The sequence below is a fragment of the Metopolophium dirhodum genome, chromosome 7, assembly GCF_019925205.1.
Source record: "Metopolophium dirhodum isolate CAU chromosome 7, ASM1992520v1, whole genome shotgun sequence".
Classification (NCBI taxonomy): Eukaryota; Metazoa; Arthropoda; class Insecta; order Hemiptera; family Aphididae; genus Metopolophium; species Metopolophium dirhodum.
In genome coordinates, this window is record NC_083566.1 from 889,742 (window position 1) to 913,390 (window position 23,649).

General features: G+C 32.2%; 1 protein-coding gene across 1 annotated transcript in view; it reads right to left on the reverse strand.

The window, feature by feature from the left end:
• The window catches only part of LOC132948289 (putative transcription factor SOX-15), an 84,443-nt gene that overhangs the window by 54,022 nt on the left and 6,772 nt on the right, over positions 1-23,649 (reverse strand). Inside the window, exon 2 of the mRNA XM_061018707.1 lies at positions 11,245-11,828. Within this exon, the coding sequence (XP_060874690.1) occupies positions 11,245-11,828 (584 nt within the window). The remainder of the gene's footprint in view (positions 1-11,244; positions 11,829-23,649) is intronic.

A 23,649-nucleotide genomic window follows, 5' to 3' on the forward strand; every position in this document is an offset into this window, starting at 1 on the left:
TTACCTAATTATAATTACCTATATATTAATATTAATAAAAAGCCATGCGCATAACCCTACATACAATTATAATATAATATAGGTATAGTTTATGCACCGTTACCTAAAGACTAAAACGTCCTAATTTTAGAGGCACTTGCGACTTTCACACCTTTGTCCATCCGAATTCACGCCCTAACGTTGTAGACCGCGCAGTCCAAAATCATGATGATCTTTTATTTTAATAATGAAACCATGATAAAATTAACTTTTTCAACTATAGTTTCGCAGGTTAATACGTTTTCGTCGCTATTCAATCTATACACAGGTAAAAGCAATAAGCTATATACGTATTTGTCAATATACTAATATATAATAATAGTCTAATCCAATATCTAATATGTCGAAGTTAATTCAAATAAATAACAAAACAAAAAATTGATAAATATACATTAACATCACATACAGTTTTTACGAACTATAAAGTATCTGTAAACTATACAATTGAGTCATTCAATTTTTTCAGCAGTTTTTATTGATTCTCGGTGTGTTTCTTTGTTTTAATATGTTTCATATTGCGGATCCCTTTTTTAATTAACAAAAATGTATTCGGGCATGTAGAATACAATTCTGAATGAATAAGGTTTTCGTCAAACGATTCGCAACAATATTATGTAGTTCGACTTGAATTAGATGACAATTCTGCCCACTTTTTTTGTGGAAACAGTCGAAAGATAAATAATATTTTTTATTTGCCCATGTATGAATTAATTAAAACAGTTATATGATACGATGATAATAGTAATTTTTATCGGGAACCAATTTGAACACTTTATTTCGTCCCGGAACCAATTCCGTATTTCCCTACACTAAGTATAATTTATGAAAAATATACGAAGCGACGGCGATGTACAATTGCACAATAATAGGTAACTAATTATTATAAATATTATGTTATGCTTATTTTATTATGACTATTTTATGTCAAGGTTTTATTTGTATTTTGCCAACTTTTATAATAATATACTCGGATTATACGTAATTACGTAAATATACAATAAATTCTAAATAAACGTCTTAAGCAATTGTCGCTATATTCCTACGATGAACAACCAGTGTATAATATAGGCGTAGACTGTGATTTGCATATTCATTTTATTTCTTATAATACTTGGGAAACGTGCGGGGCGTTTTGTAGTTTTGTCAGCCTGTAAGTGACATATTATGGAGGCTTGTTTGAGAAAAGTTTCGCTAAAATATCATCACAATGCACGACACTATGCATACATACCCCACACTCACTCACAGACAGCGACGCCAAAATCGTTCAAGGGTTCGATCGAGATACTGACGCAGAGAAAACGACGGCAATGGCCATATTGCCGTATAATTTTGAACTATCGGAAAATAATGCAAAACAGGCACGAGTGAGTAGGTATATATTAGAATGTACAACGATTTGGGCAACGCTCGCGTCGACCGATCTTACCGTGGTTGTTAGCGTACCGAAGACCACGGGGCTTATACAATCAACCAATGTAATCCGTGTAACGACGCATAAGGAAAACTGTCGCCTTAATTTGGCGTGGTCTTAGACCCGCTCATGGTTCGACTGCAGTAAGCACGGCCGAGACGACTGATCGACTGTCGACCTAATACATATTGTTTACAGCAGGTACTTGGGTAAATATATTTTCCATCGGTCAGATTTTTGAATCAGTCACCGGGGCAGTTTTCTCCACGCCGTCTGCATTGTCCAACTATCGAGATTACACGTTTTCGTTGTTTGTGAATGCGTATATTATATACTTTTGTCCAGTGGTGAAACAAGTCTTGATCAGTCCGACAACATATTATCTGTTCCTTAATCATCCCATTAGGGTCACTATTGAGTAGATCTAAATAAATTGTATTTTTTTAATTGGTCTAAATGAGTACTACTCAATAAAATAATACATGTGCAGATAAAATGTGCAATGGTGCAAGTAAATATTATAAGGAAGTAAATTATATGATTTTGTGTCATACTGCATATATATACACCACAGCCACTTCTTGTTTACCATAGATGATTTTGTTATCATATTTTTTGTTTTAATCAATGTGTACAGTCATTATTTTATTTACTTAAATAATTAGATCAACTTTAAGTTTTTTAAATCGTGTCTTGTAAGTTTATGCTTACTTAACTAAATTATTCGAGTGCGATTGTGCGAATATTGTTTGATGCGTATATTATTTAAATTTGTATGCTGGGATGGGACACAACAATAATAATATCGTGTGTAAAAATTTACAATTTTACACTTTGCAGTATCTATACATAAATTAAAATTAAATATGATGATAATTTTATTTCCTTCAAACTTCTGAAATCTAGATGATTTTCAGTTACAATTTCTCAAGAAAAATAATGTACCTAGTCATTAGAAATAATCATGGAACATTAATAGAAATCATGCAATTTTATATGTTTAAATGTATTACATAGAATATATATATTATGTATTATTAGAATATTCATTACTCAAGTAAGTTTCTGTAATAAAATTTAATATTTTGTACAAAAACTAAATTTGATCAAATTATTTTTCCTTATCATAACGATACAACTTTTGTCGACGTGGTATTTTATGAGACGTCCGTGTTCTAAAATAATTATATATTACAAAATTACTACCGAGTGCTTTGAGGTTTAAGTTATCTATGAAAAAAATTCCCACTAAATCTCAGCCTTAAAATATTTTAGTGGGTGTTAGAAAACTATGGTTAATATTATTATATACAATATAATAAAGTCCCTCGAAAACAATAAACATAATCTCAATTCGCCTACACACACTCGCATACTCAAATCTACAATAGATTAAATATGTATAGATATATATATATGTATAATATATATTTACATCTCACAACATGCGAAAACCTTGACAGTAATGATTTTAACTTTTAAGCAGGACAATACGTAAATGTAAATTGTTTTTTGTTTTGCCCTCGATAATGTTGTAGAGGTACTCGTAAAGTCGTAAACGTTAATGTAGTCATGTTTTCGGATTAATTTGTACGTCTGTCGCCAATGTGCGATATTACTCAATTGTCGTTGCGCTGCACCGATAATATAATATATAATAACACCCACTCATTTTCGTCGACGACGACGGCAACAACACAAATACCGTTATTGGATCTTTACGAATTTTAAATTTTATATGAAATAAAAAAAGCGACACCGTTCTACGAACTATATATAGCAGCGGTACAATATGTCAATATATCATACGCATTTCACTGACAATAAGGGGATTTATTTTAAAGTGATAGGAAAATTTAAGAAAATCAGCGTGAAACACGTTTAGACAGAGTTAGGTACATTATTATTATACTATAGTAATTTATGGAGGACGAAAGATCAAGAGAGGGGCAGAAGTCGAAGCTCGTAAAAGGGGCGCTTGCGGTGGGATTTCGCTTTGAACCTCTCGCCGAGAGGTGTTATTCCATATATTATAATCGTAAATCACCAATCGATAATATGCTGCACAATCCACCGCCGCCGTCGCCGTCACCGCATATTTCGTATTTATTATAATGATCAAATAAGTAATAATGAAGAATCCGAAAGGGGTCTGTAAAACCGAACGATGGAAAGAATGCAGCACACTCGGCGTCAATCACAATAAACGTGACGCGTATATAGAGTTGTAAAGGCGCAGGTGGCGCGCAACAAGTGGAGTGCCCGGCGGCAAACCGTCTGCGAGGGAGATTCATACTCGCGTGCTCTAGACTATTTTTATTTTTTTTTATACATTTTAAAACGGTCAGTTCTGCTCACTAATAAACACTGTTAAGTACTTTTATATTCTGTAAAAAACTGCCCAGCAGAATGTCACGCGTTGATTCGAAATAAAAAAAATACAAATGTCGACTGAAAGCTATTTACCACGAACCGTTTACACTGAAATCAATTTAAATATTTTAAGTTCTAGTGCCTATACAATTATCTACAATTGTCGGAAATCGAAACTAACTTGCGAGATTTTCATACAAATAACGACGGTAACAAAAATAATATATTATTATACATATGAATATCGCATGGGTTATTTTTTGTTAACCTGTGAACCGAAGAATATATAAGGACGTTGTAGTTAATATATAGCTATTCTGTATTCAAAACAAGTGCATGCATATCCTTTTAAAAATAATATATGTAGTTTAGTTTTGCAATGATAATTCGATTATTAATTTTTTTATCCACTACTCAATGCCCTAATTTAATTAACATCATTCAAATTAATGTAAATATGTTTTTGTATCTAGATAGTTTGAGCGTTATGTACTGAATTTAATCTGGGTCAATTAATATTTTATTCATAATATAATATATATAGATTATAGGTATAATACGTATAATATTCATTATTTTAAATTAAAAATATAGATTGGACAATTGTTTGGCCTGCAAGTGAAATCCGAGTACTTACTATAATACAATAAACATGTAATGTTCAATTATATTAGGTATAAGTAAAGAACATTGTAATAAAATCAGATTTACACTGTTTTATTATAATATGATAAAAATGTCTCCTTTAATAATTTTTTTGTATCGTTTAGGTAGGTACTTACGTAAACCTAATATATATATTTTTTTTATTATTATAAATACAAGGACTTGCTGCATTGGTTATTGGCCGCTATTAATGTGTTACATATTGGTTTTTAGTACATCATAACTCATAAGGATAGGTACCTTTTATTTTTTTTTTTAAACATCGAATTTAATCCTAATATTATAGCCATATAAGTAAGTAGTAACCTATTTAAATGTGTCAGTTGTATTATTACATTGATAATTTCAAGTATATGATATTTGAAGAATCGTTTGAAATGTTAAATATAATTAAAAGCCCGACGAGCTGCACTGTTAAATGAGAGATAAAACACATATACTATGCATAATATAGACAATATAAATACATAAACTAAAAAAAAAGGACCATCTATAAAAGGTACCTATAATACGCACACATATTTTATACAAATACGTTTACGATTAATCGAATAACAAGAGACGACCGTTTATTTAACTTTATTATATTATACAAACGGAATAGGAAAAAATGCACGCGCACAAACACATATACATACACAATGTACACGATCGGCGAACAAATGGCCAGCGACTGTCATACATTGACATTTTTATTCCAGCAAGACTATCTTTCTTTCGATACTACTGCTGCGTGGCGAGAGGGTTCAGCTGAGATATAGGTATATACTATAATATAGTATATCTGAAGTAATGTGTATACCCATATTGTTATTTATTTATTTTTTCATTGCGCACACAAACCAGATCTTTATACTATAATGCTGATTTAAATTACAAATATTATTATCATATACATGGAAAGAAAACCGTATACATATATGCCGCCGCGACCGCTGCCGCCGAATCCATGCCTCTGGCGGTCTGTCAGCGATATTGTCATGTTATAGTAAGTATATATATATATAAGCACACACGCACACATACATACACACACACCAACACATGCTAGCGGCAAACGGTACCTTATTCTGGTTCAGTTTCTTCTCGTGTGCGCACGTGAGTGTATAGGTATGTTTATATATATATATATCATCTCACATATATACCGGCTTCTAGAGAGAACCCATTTTAAAACCATAAATTACGCAGTGGCTCCGGACACAATAGCGGTTTCTTTGTATACATTATCGTCACCGGTAAATCTTAAGTTATTACATACACCAGACTTACTAATAGATTATTAGTACACACATTCGTCGGTGTTTGTGCCTGGGACAGGAGCCGTACGCGCTGGGCCTCCCGGCGGCGGCAATATCATAATATATAGTCTACTATGACGACGATAGGTACCTATACTATTATGATATGTACATCATAATATTATAATATTAAACTAATGTATAATATTATAATTGTTTTAAAAATGAACACTTATATTATTAGTATACCCAATAATAAGTATAACGTCGACGACAATAAATATAAACACGTCCCAACCGTCGTCGGGGATTAATATAATTTTTAAAAAAATCTTTTGTTTCAATTTTCGACGTGAAAGAGAAAAAAAAATATATAGGTATGTATAATACATCTATACGACGGCGGGTCCATATTAAAATATATAATTGGTTGTGCAACTCGTAGTCTATAACCTTGCGCTATCCAACCGAACCGATCCGGCCGGGCGTCTTAATTAATCCCGGACCTTGAGTGTATTCCTTCAGTTTCCGATGGCCGATACTTGCAGACATTATTGGGTGTCCCGTATGCGTGATATTTATTACGCATAGCGAAACGATTTGTAATACTGTTGTGCTTGACTTAACAATGGTACACAACAGTAGGTAAAGTTCAATATAATTTTGGTCCTATAACAAGTTAAAATATTAATATAAACTATTTTTATACCTACTATAAGGCCGACTACGTGTAATAAATATGATTTGCGCGTGAGCCTCAAAAAAATAAATTCCAAATAAATATAATGATACTTTCTTATCAACGTAGCCGTTGTCACCGCCGCGAGACTAATATTTAAATCAACAATTTTCGTGTAAAAAATACACGCAATGGTCGCCGATAGCAGGTATTTACAGAAAAAAAGTGAGTTATTTTATGTATAATATGAGATCTGTATGTTTGTAAGTCGATGCGAGATGGGTATCTCGACTGCGTGTCGTTTTAAATATTTGTGATCTGAACTTTTTGTTGTCGCATTTGAGATACGAGATTTAATAAACCACACGAACTCCGTGATTTTATTTTAGAAAAATTGATAAAAATTCGAGAAAAACAAGTTTGGACAAAATTATTATGTTGTCGTCCGAACTTATTATGTACGACGGATTTTGAAGACGGTTAAATATGTTCCGATTCGAACTGCGATAATATTGGGAAAAAAAACCGAAATAAAAAGAAATAAAAAATTTACCGAAAATATAAAATGAAGAAACAACAACTATTTTCGAGCCATAAAATAAAGGACATGCCGGAAGGCTTGTTGTCACCAGCAGGAGCCGCGCCCACGGATCCTTTATGCCCCGCGGGGGGCTGTGGCGGCGGCGTTTGGTAGTCAAGTGAGAAGCGCGAACATTCAAATTGAAAAAAATAAATAAAAACCCACTCCAGAGAAGCCAATGTCGAGCATACTTGTGTGTATGTGTGCGTGTGTGCAAATGTGTTCGTTGTGTGCTGGTAGAGGGGAAGAAAGCAAAAGACGCGTTTAAGCATATATACCTAATAACATTACCAGAGTTGCGGTCAGAGCGCGCGCGAAAAAGGATTAAGATAAAAAAAAAACGCAAAATGTAACCAGAACCATAAAACATAACGAGTCGAGGTGACCTATGAACTCCAATGTCGGTCTGTTGGTGTGTACGCACCGTGTGTGCATCGGCCAACGCCTCTTACGATATATAGCGTATTATATACCTATATTATACACTATAATATATAATATATAATATGGTAAGAAACCGCTCAACCGCCTTCTTATCTTTTTATGTGGTGGCGGCGGTGGACTTTTAAACGTCTATCGCGTTAGGAAAACGTTTTTTTTTCATTTTATTTATTATTTTCACAGCTGGCCGAAATCATATAGTATAGGTTATATTATACGTAAATATTACGCACGTACGTATAGGTACGATATTATTACGATATTTTTACGAGTTTTCACTGTGTGCCGAAAATAAAAATTACATTTCGGCTGAAACGTTGCAAAGAAAATAACGAAATCACGTGGCTGCGGTGCTGACGTCGACGAGCCGATTGACATTTCGATGCTTTCGGACGTTCGTTTTGTACATATTAATATATTATTGTATATATAGTCTGCCCGTAAACGGTAAAACAATAATGTTCACGTCATTACACGATCATTGTCCCGCTGCGGCGACGGTTACACTTTTACGAGGACTCGAGGACGCTTGACGTGTTGAATCGCGTTCATATCTCGTTGAATATAAAACAATTTATGAGGAAATGCCTCTTTCTGTTAACGCGCCACATTACGTACGAATGTACGATAACACTAAGTGTCTGCGATTGGTGTCCAAAATCAAATAGATATACACAACCGCGGTATACTATAATGTCAAGAGCGTTGCGATTGTTCAAATTGATGTATTCGAAATTAGATGCTAAATCAACCATATAAAGGTCTGCTATCACATAATATCACTAATCACTATGTACCTACGGTTATAAATTATAATATACTATTCTTATTTGCTATAACTACTTTTTAACGTAGGTACCTACGAAACGATTTGTTTCTTGGGGAAATCGAGTTGAAATTAGCAGTATAACTACAAAGTATACATATTATGTTATACCTAAGTAAAGTTGCGCATTGGAGTAGAATACCGATTACCTACGTCTGATCTTGTAGACACAAATATTAGTCCACCTTCAGTGGCCTTCACGTATGTCCACCTATCACAAAATTTAATACAAAAATAAACTCACCAGTATGCAAACAAGTTTATATTATTATTTAAAAACATATTATATAATTGTTAGCCGGCATTTGTATAATTATATTATTTTGTAAAATCGAGTTTCCGATCGCATAATAATGTATTGAAATCGAACTCCACAATATGTATACCCAGATACATTTCAAAGTCAATCGCAAATACGATGGTTTAAAAAAACTGTATATCAATGAATACATCACTTTTTATTATATACGGTAGTGTGTTTTTTATGTTACCGGACAACGATTACAGTTGAAGATCTTATCAATATTATTAATGTGTATAGTTTTTAATTGAAACGAGCAAATAACACAGTCGAACAAGAGATATTTTGATTACCATCTATTGTGTTATTAGACATCCGTTTGGTTTTTAAAATATTTTGAATATTTACCAGACACGAAATAATAATATAGTTTTACTTTCGATAGATACATTGTAACAAGTATTAGCTGCAGCAGTACGACACAATTATTATACAATTTAAAATTGCCAATCGAATCACGTGGTAGACAATATAAAAATATACATTTGTGTCACACACATTTCAATAAAAAAAAATAACGATTGTGTACAATACGTCCGCAGAGTGTAATCGTAAAATGTGTTTGTTTTTATTTTATTTTTTTATATATATAATTATACCCATAAACGACGGTGTTTTATCATTGTACGTGATATATAATATACGCAAGGGTGATCATGTAGGTATTGCGTTAAAAAAAAAAATAAGAACGACTTTGCGCAAGGATTAGATATGAGGACGACAACGTCGGTGGCGGTGCGATATATCGAATTTTCTAAGGTAACCAACCGGTTTGGCTGTGTATGTAAATAATATTGCAGTGACTACGCGAATTTCCGCACGTTTAATTGACATCGGCAAAGACGTCGCACGACGAGTTCTAATATAATATAAAAATATATGATATTATACGTTTAAAGTTTAAACGAACGGTATACAGACGAGGCGGCGGCGGCAGTAGTGCAGGCTACAGCAGAGGAGTTCGGCACGAGTGAAGGGCGGGCGAGCAAGAGAGAAATAAAAGTGAAGTTAGATAAGAAAAAAAATAGTAATAATAATAAAGAAAAAGGGATACGCGATTTAAATACAAACAGGGGCGTTTTGTTCTATTTGTTCCGCCGTCGTCGCACGAGGTTAATGCATTTGGCCCTTATATGGATATGTCGGGTTTGGCGCTCGCAATAAGATACCGAGCTCGTGTTGCTCTGTAAAAATTTACGTATGTATGATATATATATATATATATATATATATATATTATGTATACTATATACATCTCGCCTTTGTACAAATAGAGGACAAAGACAATGTATACGCAGTACGCACTATGTATATAAGACACATGATCGTATGTGTGTGCATGACGTGTCGTATATATACGAGTCGGTGTGTTTGTTATTATTTATTTTATTTTTTATTTGCGCAACTTTTAGCGACTTACTACCCTATTGTTTTGGTCTCGCGTATAGCACGAGGCCCAGGACTGTACGCAGCTATCCCCAGTGAAAAATATTCTAACAGGTGTGCGTCGACGTTATCCGCACGTGTATAATATATATTTTATAGCGCCGCAGCGGCCGAAGACAGCTGCGACGGAACCGTTGTTTGTACACGGGTCGCAACAGTTATATTATGTAACTACCTACCTAAAATACCGTGTGGGGGCGAAGTGAATTTTAGGAAAAAACTTACCGTCGCGCAAAGCAGGTGAACGAATTTTCGATAAAATACAGGTATACATGCTACAGTTGATTGATGACGACCGGATGCAATCGAAATATTATGTAGTCTTTCGAAGTATGTTTAAATTATGTATAAAACATAATATGTCAGATCTACGAGAGACACCCTGTATATACAAGCGTCTTCAACACATGCCCCTTTTCACTTTTTTATTTATTGTAAATAGAGGCTATATAATATATAGCTTCTCGTTATCCCCAAGATATATGACTTGCATTTCGTATGCAAAGTACCGCAAACGGACGATAGTTTATCTGAACGACATATATATTACATTATTATGCGATGTATATATTAATATTTATAATACATAATCCAAACGATAAAATAAAAATAAAAACACACGCCGAAATCGCGATCACAAGAATTTGAGATAGTTACACAAACCGCCCGCTTGTAATACGAGTATGCTTGACGTAACTAATTATAATATACGACGAGATTTCACTAGAATAGTAAGATACCTATACTACCTATATTATTTATTAATAATTATAGTATATTTTACCAACTCACTAACTCAACCCAAACAACGCATTCGTAAATAATTTATAGCAGTTTGCCAGACATATCCAACTTGCGAAAATATATATTATATATAATACATAACAGAATAATAACATGACTATCCATTATTTTGAGTCATGGTGTACTGATAAAAAACATAAATATGACTACTACAACTATAGTATATAGGTAGTCAGTAAGACAACTAAAGGTCTATATCTAAATGCACGACCCTATAATAGTTTTGGGCATTATAGCCTATAGAAAATCTTATAATCTTATTGGTCATTGGTGGTCTCTTTAAGTCAATTAACATGTTTTGGGGGTTCACAGTATAGCATTACAAATTCAGCGCCACTGAAGATAACTTTGAACTTTTATACTTATGCATCACATTATATTGTTATATTACCCATAAAAACTATTTACTACTAGTAATGTATTAAGTTACTCACCGAGCATCTTGCTGAGGTCAGCGTTGTGCAAGTCGGGATTTTCGTCAGCCAATTTTTTCCGCTCCACCTTGGCCCATACCATGAACGCGTTCATGGGTCTCCGGATCCGTTGCTCCTTGACCGCCTTCTGTTGCTGTTGCTGCGTCATCTTGGCCGTCTGTTGTTGCTGCTGCTGCTGCTGTTGGCTACCTCCAGTCAAGCCGTTGTTATCCTGCTGCCGCTGCTGGTGATGCGACTGGTACGCCGATGACAGCTGCTGTTGGTGGTGCAGGTGGTGTTCGAAAGCCGATCCACCGCCATTATGCTGTAGCCAACAAGCGGCGGCCGCGTCGTCCGAAGACTTTTGCGCCGATAGAGAAGGTGGTACCACCATTTGGGACACTGGTATCTGCTGCTGCTGCTGTTGAATTTCGGCGGCCGTCGACTGATGGAACTGGCCAGCGCCGTAATTTCGGTGGTACGGCTGGTAAGCGTACACGGAACAAGGCGAACCGGAAGTGGGCGAGTGACCTAGGCCCCCGTACAACCCCTGGTGGTGCGGAGAGTCTAAACCATGAGCTTGTAACTTAAAGTCTTCGGTTATCCTGCAGAGAGAAACACTGTCAGATTTACGATTACAAATTTTTTGGTTATAGCATTGATTATAAATACTAGTATTATAGTATTATACTATTATTTATAATCAATGGTTATAGTTATAATCATACACTTGTACATTTATAAATTATAGCTATTTATATTATAGATTAAAACGGAAGTGCTGTTGACGAATTTCAATCGATATTTCAGTAACAATAAGTATTATTATAGTTAGGTGGGAGCAATTTATTGTTTTAGTGACATCGTATCCGAGCTATGATTTAAAGGAACCTAGGTATCGGTACTTTTCCAAAACAAAATAAACTTCTAGACATTTTGATAACATTTTCAAAAAAATATTTTGCTTCTGGATAATTAATTAAAAATATATATTACCGTTTAAAAGAACATTAATGAACTTAAAATAAAACACTAAATGTTAGACAATTTTTAAAAACGTACATAGGTACGTTTCAAGATTTAGTTATTCCATAATATGATTAAGAATCTTTAAAATGTAATTCACTTATATATTTTACTAGATGATTCATTGTCAAAAATAAAATCATTCTTAATGGGTAAATAGGTGGCGATTAAATGAATAGGTAAAAGAAATTGTAGCCGGTATACCCAGCTCTTTTTTTTTGTAGGTTGTAGGAAAACTTTGAAATGTGTGCATACAATAATTGACAGAATGTATATTTATTATATAATATTATATATTAATATTTTATTATTCGGTAAATGCAATGTGTTAGAATATATTTTAATTAGGTTAATTATAGGACCAATATTGTGATTTTTGGACGACGTATAAAATATTTTCTTGCGTTTTCGACACATACTGTTTATGTAGTGCCTACCTATTATTAATCACTAATCTGCCAAATGACGCATAATACTATAAAAAAATATATATAATATCATTATGTCCGCTACTAAATCCGTTCCACATACTTTATAGGTACGTGAGACGGAGTATTTTATTTGTCATTCGACAGAATAGTGTCTGTACGTAAAACATTATGTTCCAATATTATATTATATACAATATCACAAAAATTGTATGATAATGAATATAATACAGGTATTGATTAATTTTTTTAATCGTCATTCGTTTTATCATACTGTCAATGTAAGTCGAATGCAATCAAACAATAATAATAAACGGCTACACTAGTTTATATAAACCTTTATTATTTCCCCAACATTTTTAAAACAATGCCTAGTTTAAGCATCATTGCATCAAACATAGTAATGCCGTATAAAATATACACAATGCTCCTTGTACATTATAGAACACAACGTTTTCATGGTCATAGTGAATTCAGTACGATCGGATGAGTATTGGTTTAGTTTATTGATATAAAAATAAGTAAAACAAAAATCAGAATGTCGAAGATGGACGTACATTGAACTTCTATTAACCAACGCGGCAACGTTAATAAGTTGATAAGTAAGTTAATGTCGTCGATGTTAAAAACAACCTACCTATATATTATAAAAGTGTAACGATAAGCAGACATATCACACGTCATAATATTATTATAATATCATAATGTACGCTGGAATAATAGTAGAAACGTCAGGAGGCGGCAGTTGGCGTAGAACGATTTCATCATTAGGTACTCGTTTTTAATAATATTATAGTTTTTGCTTATAATATATAATTCTTAAATCCGATCAACTGTAGATCAGTCTGCTGTATTTAGACGAGATAGAAATACTCATATTTATATATTATAAAAGAGCGGGTTTCGAAATGTTTCTAATAAAACTACACTAATACAAGCGCATTGTTAAGCGTGATTTAATGTTAAAAAAAAATTATGAGTCACGTGCAATAATTTAGCTTATATAACAACATTGGGGATAATAATATTATACGAGTAACAACGCACGTTATATAGGTACACTGAACAACGTTCTATTAAAAACCGATAATATATTTTATATGCAAAGAGTACTACAGCCAGTATGAGTATTATAATTTACACAGAGTACGTATATATATATATATTACATACATATATAGTTACAATATATATTTTGTTATATATACCTACCTATAACGTCCTATTACCGATGGGGCCTCCTATATATAATATTATACTACGCGGTCTATACCGAAAACTACTTTCTTATCAGTTAAATTAACCTCTACCATTGTTAAGCGTGTCAAATTATTTCATTATTATTTTTCTGAACCTACCGCCGTACAGACTGTTATTATAGGTATCGGTATATACTTGTATACTATTGGCATCTCATTAATATTGCATAAATACCCGTAGACAAAGCGTTTGCATTCGTTCTAAATAATAATAATACTGTCCCCGCGCTCGACACGGGTGGAATATTGTTGCTATAATGCTATGTATCATAAATTGGAATAGATACTAAACATATGAAAAATATGGCAATAATATGCTCTTGTGCACGCAGTATAGGTACAATATACACAAACGTTATTAGGTGGGTATTTAATTCTATATTATTGATATTTTCTGCACGAAACGTTCACAGTTCGAATATAAGAAAAACGCGCCAAGGACATAATGATAAATTATTATTCTTCAAGTCCAAATTATTATTTATTATTTATTAATTATTATTATTTTACTTAATAACTACTTAGCGAATTAAACGTCCAAATTACAAAATGTATGTTCGTTATATTATAGATAAATTATAGTTCCTTAAAGAAATTAAAGTTACACTAAATCAATAAAATCCTTATAATAAATGTCACGAATTCGAAGAACTTTAACTATAGAGTGCCATGATAATATCCGACTTCTGTTGCAGACTCCAGTATATAACTCGAGCATTATAGTTAAAATAACTAACGAAAAGTAGATTTTTATATAGGTGTTATGTAAGATATGACACCAAATAATATATATTATAACAGTCGATTATTCTATAAAAGTGTTCATATTGCTTGTGAGCAAAGTTAAACGCCGAAAAATGAAAATGTACTACATTTTTCGAACCTAAATTCCGTTTGTACAAAAACTATTCGTTATACACAAACGCACTATTCTGTATCGAAGTCACGAAAAATAAGACGTTATCTTTTTCAACAAATTTCGTATTTTGTTTGTACCTATATGGCTATATGAATATGAAAACATGCACAGTTATACGCGTATTACCAATGCTACCTATATAAACATGTACCTATATATATTATAATAATATAGCAGTTGATTACTATTCGACGAGATCGAAATTGTTTTGTAATCACGCTGTTCTCGATTACCATGCTGCACCAGTATGTAACCGTAAATCTCGAAATGTTATAAGAATATTTTGTTTCGATAAGTCTATGCATGCTTATTATCATAACCCATATAAAACGATGGCGGTGTGAGGGGAGGTATATTAATTAAATGTCATTATTTAGGTTTCATGAGCTTTAGCGAGTTTGAGTTTCAATTGAGAAATTCCACAGACTTCGCTGCATCTATATTATAGCAGGGACGTCTTTATACGTATATATATCTATATATAGATAAAATGCTAAACATTTGGGACGGTTGAGAGGATTCCAAAGGCCTAAACATCTTTAAAAATCATTGCACTATAGTTCATTTTACTCATTCCTAGAGACTAGAGTTGTATCAGAAAATTATGATGAACACGAATATCATAAATAAGCATTTTTAAAAGTTGAGATTTGTTGTACTACTTATAATGAATGTCCCGTGGAGATAAAAACTTCTGTTATTTAAATGAGAACCCTTTTCAACTGTAAATTATTCAACGAAAAATATTCTGAAAAATTTGACGTATATAAGAATCAAAATTCGTACTTTGTGTTCTAAGGATAAAATGTCCATGGTAATGGGTTTTTAAGATGTGGGGGCTATGGTGATATGAAAATTGTAGTCATTAATCTATCACATTAATAATTTGTAAAAATTTCTCAAGTATAATCAATACTATAGTTCAAATATTACGTCCATTTTATATTTTTATAAAACCACTTTTAAGGACTATTATCCTTAGTACATACCTATTTATAACTATAATAAACTACTCACTCAAATTTTGAACTAAGTACATCAACATTTTCAAAAAAATATCCATTAAATAATTCACAGTATAAGAAAGCGGTTCTCATTTGAAAAACAAAAGTTTATATCACCACAGCTGGACACAATAGAGTACAAAAAAATTCAAGAATTTGAAAAAATTGTTTTTGAGTAGGTACTTATCTATAGGCTATATTTAAAAATTCCAAATATCAGAATTTGAATAAATTCGTTATAAAAGGAAAAAATTGGGGTAGGCATGCTTGGTGAATCATCCAGTATAAAACGCACATATTTCTTAACGAAAATACGACAACAGCGATTCCCAAAGTGTGTTCCACGGAACCTTAAAGTTCCATGGGACAATCTCAGGGGTTCCGCCAAATGTATGTGAATATTGAGAAAGTTATTTTATATTAAATACTTGAAAAAAAAAGTTCCCATAAATAATAGTTACTAGTATAACATTGCTATTAAATATTAATTTTACAGACATTGTGGTTCCACGAAACACGAAACTTTTCCAAAGAAGCCGTGATCATAAAAGTTTGGGAACCACTGAACTATAAAATAGTAAACACGGTAAAGGTAATAGGTATAACAATTTATTGTAATATCATATTATATACCTATTATGTACCCGCTTGTAATATTAATCAATTTTGTCGTCATCTTTCGATATCTCTATTAAATAATAGACGAAAATATTGTTATTGTATCATATAAGACGCTCGATCCGGTCACTTCAGCCCTTCGATTTCGACTGATTTTACAGCTTACGCGATGTTTGTCCAATAGCGTCCGATTAACAACACAACACGCGGACCGGCCAATGCAAACGGGGAGGAACGCGGCCATTTATTTTTTGTCACGCCGCGCGCCGACGACTTGGGTAAAATGTTCAAACGGACACGATATATAATATACATATATATACATAGAGAGAGATAGAGAGACAGAGAGCCAGAGAGAGAGAGAGAAATAGAGTGAGAGAGAGAGAGGGTAACGTGTGGTGTACCTACGATTACGCAAAATCAATGTTTTTTTTTTTACTATTATTTTGACAAAAAGTGTGCACGTGTCATTTTGCTGTATTATAATACAATATCTTAAGGTGTATAATATATGGTATGTGTTAGTTCAATATTTTATCTATATTCAGCCGATACAATCATAGTGAACAACATTTATGTATGGGAGATTATAAGGTAAAACTTAAGTTAAAAATCAAAATATGTTGTATTAGATTAACGGATAAGACACAATTTTAAATTAGTATTTGGTAATAATTATACATAGACGACCAAAAGACGATAAATTTACTGCAATATACTGATCTACACTCATATGCTTATAATTATGTATATATGTATTATGTATACCTACGTATGAAGCTTTCTCATGGGACATTTAAGTAGCTTTTGTAACTAATTGTTTAATGACTTAACAAATACTAGTAAGAATAAAAGCGCAAATATGATACTATATTAGGTAATAATAATTATCTAATTGAGATAATTTATTTTTCAAATTACGACCGTTAATAAAGCAACATAAAACAACACATTTTCGATACACAGAAACACAAGACTTAGTTATGTAGGTAGCATATTCAAGTATCCAACTATTTATAAAACAAGCATAAAATATATTATATTATTAGGTGACATTGTAAAGTGATTTTGGGTGTATTGTACCTTGGCGGTAAGTATAATAACAACAATACATTCGAGTACAACGAATACTTACGTATACCGAAACGATTGATTGAGACAATTTAGCTCACAACGTCGTCTCATTAATATTTGGTAGGTACCCATGATTGGCCATTGGCCATTACGCTTGTCGACGAACCGATTTCATGAGTCTCGTCAGAATTCGCTGTTTTATATCGTGTATACATAGAAAGATGTTTATGTATTATTACGTAAATAGCAGCGTATATTTTTTTATACAACGTATTTTTGTCCACGAATTTTGTCCAAAATAAAAAACGATAACAATAATAATGCGCTTTTTTTTATTCGTTTCTTATCGCCAACGCTTCCGACGGGTCACGTTTGACATTCAATCCTCGAAAAAAAAAGGCTTATCATATAATAATTATTATTTTAGCGATAAACTCGTTTCGCTCATGGTGCACTTTACGATTTACACACGGGCGTCTTATCTACGAGAGCATATATATACGCACGCTCACACGCGTATGCGAAGCCTATACAAATACACACACACGCAGCACTATAATAATATATATTATATTATTATTATTAGTTATATAATATCATATAAACATATTTATTTATTGTGTGTAAAACAGTAAACCTGCTACACGTGGTCATTGTGATAAAAACAATTTTCTGAATCGGACTAGAAAAACAGTCTTGTCATTAAAAAAAAAGTTTCATATCTGGGGAAATATTATATGGTATAATATATTGTTAGTTTTATATTTGACAACAACAAATTATAAAAGGTCTGGAAATCTTTAAAATATGCTTTCAGAAATTCTGATTGGTATACATAAATAACGTATATACGATATACTAATTATATTTGCGTGACGACAAAACCAAAAAGTTGCGTAAGATTACGCGATATTATTGTAACTGATCCCCGCAATTGACAATTTATTATCCAAAATTACATGTTTTCCTCTTAACATATAATTTTCCTCTTTTTACCGTCGTCCGATACGGCACACAGATACACATAAAATTATTCAAGTGAGAAGGGTTTTACGGTTACGTTTTTTTTTATTTGTTATTTTGTTATTATTATTATTTTTTTTTTTTAACATATACACGCGTTATAATAATACGTTTATCCGGTTGGGCTATCGCGTACCTATTGTTATCTTTTACAGTTTTACATGCGCGTAACGCCGATTACGAGCGTATATATTAACACGGTGCAAAATATGGACAATTAAAAACAATACTACTAATAATAATATTAATATTATTATGTTTGTATTAACGCAATAGCATATTATTTTAATATATAATATATAATATTGTTTTTACGGCTTGTTGCTTTTGTTGTTCACGTACATTATACCTACGCCTCTTCTTTTCCTTCTTCTCGCGCATACTTTATAAAATATACGTGTATTAGATATAGGTACGAATTGCCGTACGATAATAGTACCCATATCTAACTGCATTGTCTAAAATATTATATACGCGTATGGGTGCTCCAATTAAAAATTATCTTAAACGCGACTTAATGCATCTATACATCTGGACATTTTAAAGATTTTAGTCGTTCATCGAAAACACGTTTGCGCTGCTCTGTCCATATTTCGTTGTCCTAGTGAATCAATAGGGAATTTCAACACAATTGGAAAACAGAGGACTTTGAGAGGTACCTACATTTCATTATTTCTATATCTTAATTTTTAATTATTAAATTAAAAAACTACAAACTCTCCAAAATAAATGCACTAAACCAATTAACGACACGGAATTAACCTATACCTACCTATATCAACATTCAACATGGATAAAAAACATTTAACAATTTCCACGACAGACTAAATAAAACCGAAGGATCTCCTCTACTTTAAAATAATTGGAAAACCTCCAATGCCAGATTTAAACCATATATATAGGTACTATTCCTAGATAAGACCAGGAAGACAAACCAGACAACTAATAATAAAGATATTTCTCTAAGTATTATTTGTAAAATTTTTATTGTAACATTGTAAAAATATTGAGTACCTACCTACTAAATAAAAAATATTAATAAAACAATTCTTTATGAAGATTACAGAAGTGTGCCATTATAATATATAGTTAAAAAAATAACACGTGCATCAAATCCTATAGAATACTGTACTTATCAATAGGAATTATAATAGGTAATTGGTATAACAACATTATGTTGTTATAAATAAACGATTAAAGGGTATTACCTTTATGGATACCGACCAGGAGTTAGTATGGTTAGCAATCATATTATATTCGTATACATTATAATCATATTTTTACAACCTGTTATTATTACCTTAATCCAAATAAATTTACTGCAATCATAAAGATTTAAATCAAACGTAATAAAAATGTCTATTAAACACACATAATAAATTATAGATAATTTAATTGAAGTAGGTATTAATTAATAAAGTAGCTATAAAAAATTTAAAATGTTAGAATAATACACTTGCAGATAAAAATATTAAATAATAGTGTGAATAAATGATCAAATAATTTCATCAATTAAATTTTACTTTGAAAATAGCGATACATTATTCCATCCAACTAATTTAATTGTTCAAGCACAAAAACAACAATACAAGTAACCTAACCTAGCCTAACCTAACAAGTGAATAGAAATTAAGATAACAATTAAGTGTATGAGTTTTCAAGTGTTTATACATTCATACCCGCAAATATAATTCAACTATTCAAGTACCTACTTATTTAAATTATTTTTATAATTTAGAAGGAAGCTACGAAGAACAAACAAAAATCAGTCGATTCCTACTCGATGATTGACTATAACTTTTTATTTTTTTGTCCCTATACACTCTATACAGTATTAATATTTGTACCAATTTCTTGACTAGGCGTGTAACTTATGCCGAGGAAGAACGGGCCTTATGTCCTCAGAAAAATCTCGAATAGTTGGAATTGCCCGTTGGAAAATATTGGGCATGCCATACATACTCTGACGCATTTTAGGTCACCTAAGACCACATTGACCTTCAATTTTTATCACTTTTTATGCGATATGGGTTTAGTGTTTTGTTGACATTTATGTTCCGTTAATAACTAATATATCCAGGTACCTAGATAGATATGTGTCAAATGTTAAAATTAAAATTATTAGGTAATTATAAAACAATATACGGGTATTATGTCAATACACCGCGACAATACTTTTCAATTTTCATGATTTTTCTTTTCCGAAGATTTTTAAATTTTTTTCGAGAATGTTTTCGACGTGTCACGGCATATACCTATTAGCGTTTATACCCGCGAATCGTACATGATATTATATATACGCGTGCAATGTACACGGTGTACAATGTATAGATCTGCGTACCATGGACTATTGACTTTGCTCCACGTAGGTCTCATCGTTCTCCAATCACAAGAAATCTAAAATAGGTACATTTTTCCGGTCTAGTTCGATTTTTTACCGCTCTACCGGCGTAAAATAAAACACTAAGTGAAACACGACGATGCTAAACAGTAGATGTGGAAGAAAATTGGTTGGAAAACGTCGTAACATATTAAATATTACTATATTAATACTATAAATATTTAATTATAAAATGGACAAAGTGGGGGGGTCGTTTAAACAATACTATAATTTATTTTTTTTTTTTTATTAAGAGTAAGGCTTCAACAGCTGAGGTTATTAGCCTGGGTATAATTTATTATTCGATGTATAATTTATAACATTCGTACATATCTATATGAATAACGGGACTATTTATTATATTTACTAGACTTTATAACATTTTAAACAACTTTTCGTGTGCTTATTTCATGTAAAATAATAAGCCCGTTAGTTAAAGTATGATGGCGTAACTCGCGCATAATATTATGGTGTTTCAAAGTCAAAAACGCACCGGTGAAAATCATAATTTGGATGTTTTGCGTAATTTGTTTTGAAATGCATTATCTATGCGATAATTATCAATATAGGTATGTATAAACTATCTATAATTAGATGATGTCATGACGATAGTTAAAATACTAAATAATAATATATATTAATATCTTCTGATGAAAGTATAATATTTTTACGAGTACCCCCATATGTACATTTTTTTAATTTAAATGGTATATTTTGTGTTCTAGAATGAGGCAAAACTTTTTTGATTTCAGGGCGAAAAACTAAAATTAAAATACACGACAGCCTAATATACACTTATAAACATTTTTTTTTTTAAATTTTTTGTATAAATAATAATTAATAATCATAAAACTATCAGGTTTATATTTTTTTATATAAATGTTTAGATTACTTATAATACTATATTATAGTTCTATCAAAAAACCAATATCATACCTACCTATAGTGTATATAATATATATTATATATATCTGCTATCACGGCTTGAAATATTAATTTTTTTGGCTACAATAATTTATTTTACAGAATAGTTTACCAATCAAAGAGTACACTTAAATTGATATATTTTTAGTTTAGGATAGAAATATTTCTCAATTTATGAGTAGGAACTTTTTATGCAAAAATAAGTAAATTAACGTAAGATAAATGTCAGTCCTGCACTCCTGCGACAGGTGTTTACATATAATTTAAGTAAGTCATTTAAATTGTTATCAGAAATAAAATATTTATTATTTATACAATATACATGCGATTTGTTGAAAAAACTTTTATGAAATCTTCCACCATCGGCAACTTAACGATCGTATCCACACTCAGATTACCAGCGAACGGTCAAATGGGTGGTGGGTCGTGGGGAGGAGGGAGTTGGAGCGGAGGAGCAAGGAGGGTGTCATTTTTACGGTGCGTGCGTAATGGTTCTGCATGGTTACACACGGTATGGTCATATATTATATATAATATGCATGTGTGTATGTGTTGGTGCGATGACCACCGAGAGGACACGTCCGCCTGTGTTACATGGTGGCTGTCATCGTAATACGCACAAACACATACACTGTGCATACTTTAGTTTATACACTGCACAGTGTGTGTGTGTAGAGAGTACGGTCATGTGCGTGTCCTAGACGATATTATTATTATCATGTGGCCTACGTTATTTTGTTTTTTTTTTATATCAGCATAGCCCGAGTGTACGTAGTACGTACCTATATAATATTATTTACGAGTATGTTACACGAGTTCCCAAACGATATTGTATCCTAATGTAATATTTAGTATTTGATTAAATTTCGAATAATACGCATAATATATGTATAATAATAATATTGATTATAATAAATAAAATAAATAATTACGGTGCACATTCTTTGAAATGTTTATTCAAAATTATTAATTTAGTATGGGTACGTTATAAACTTATAACTTATAGCCTATAGGTACTACACAAATTATGAATTTCGTTGGTTAAGGTTAGGTTTTAATGTAGTTATCATAACTATAAAACCAAGTCGTGCGATACTCTAACACTTGACGTTTACACCGTGGTCGTTATCGACGATAAAAATGACATGATTATATCCTAATACTATATGTATATCGTATATCATCCTACGACGATGACCACCGTCTGCCTGTGTGCTACGTTCGAGTATATACACCGAGCACGCCTGAAGGGCATCGCGAAATCATGCAGGTACAACAGGTACTCATCTACACCTGTTGTACCAGTGCATAATATAATACGTGCAGTACTTCGTGTTTTAGTCGTCGACGACCATATACAATAATATGTGTTATTATGCGACACTCGAGAAGTTGTGCAATGTTCAAGAGGATATATTAATATTATATAGATATATATATATAATAATATGTGTATGTGCGAGTGTGTGTGTGTGCGCGTGCGAGTATATACTGCAAGCTGTCGATAATCTCGACTATGTGATCGACACGTGCGACACGTCTCTTTCGTCCGGGACGAAAATTGGATCGAAATCCACCGTGAACGGGGTCGCGGGAATACGAATAATCGTCAAATTCGATTTATTATTGTCGCGTTGTTGTTTCATTCATCATCACCGTCGCCGTTAGCATATCTACTACTTGCGCACCAAATGGTCTACGGTTATGGTAAATGTAATTTTATTATATTATTTTGTTTGAGCCGAGGTTTTCTTCCACCGCCGGCGGTGTT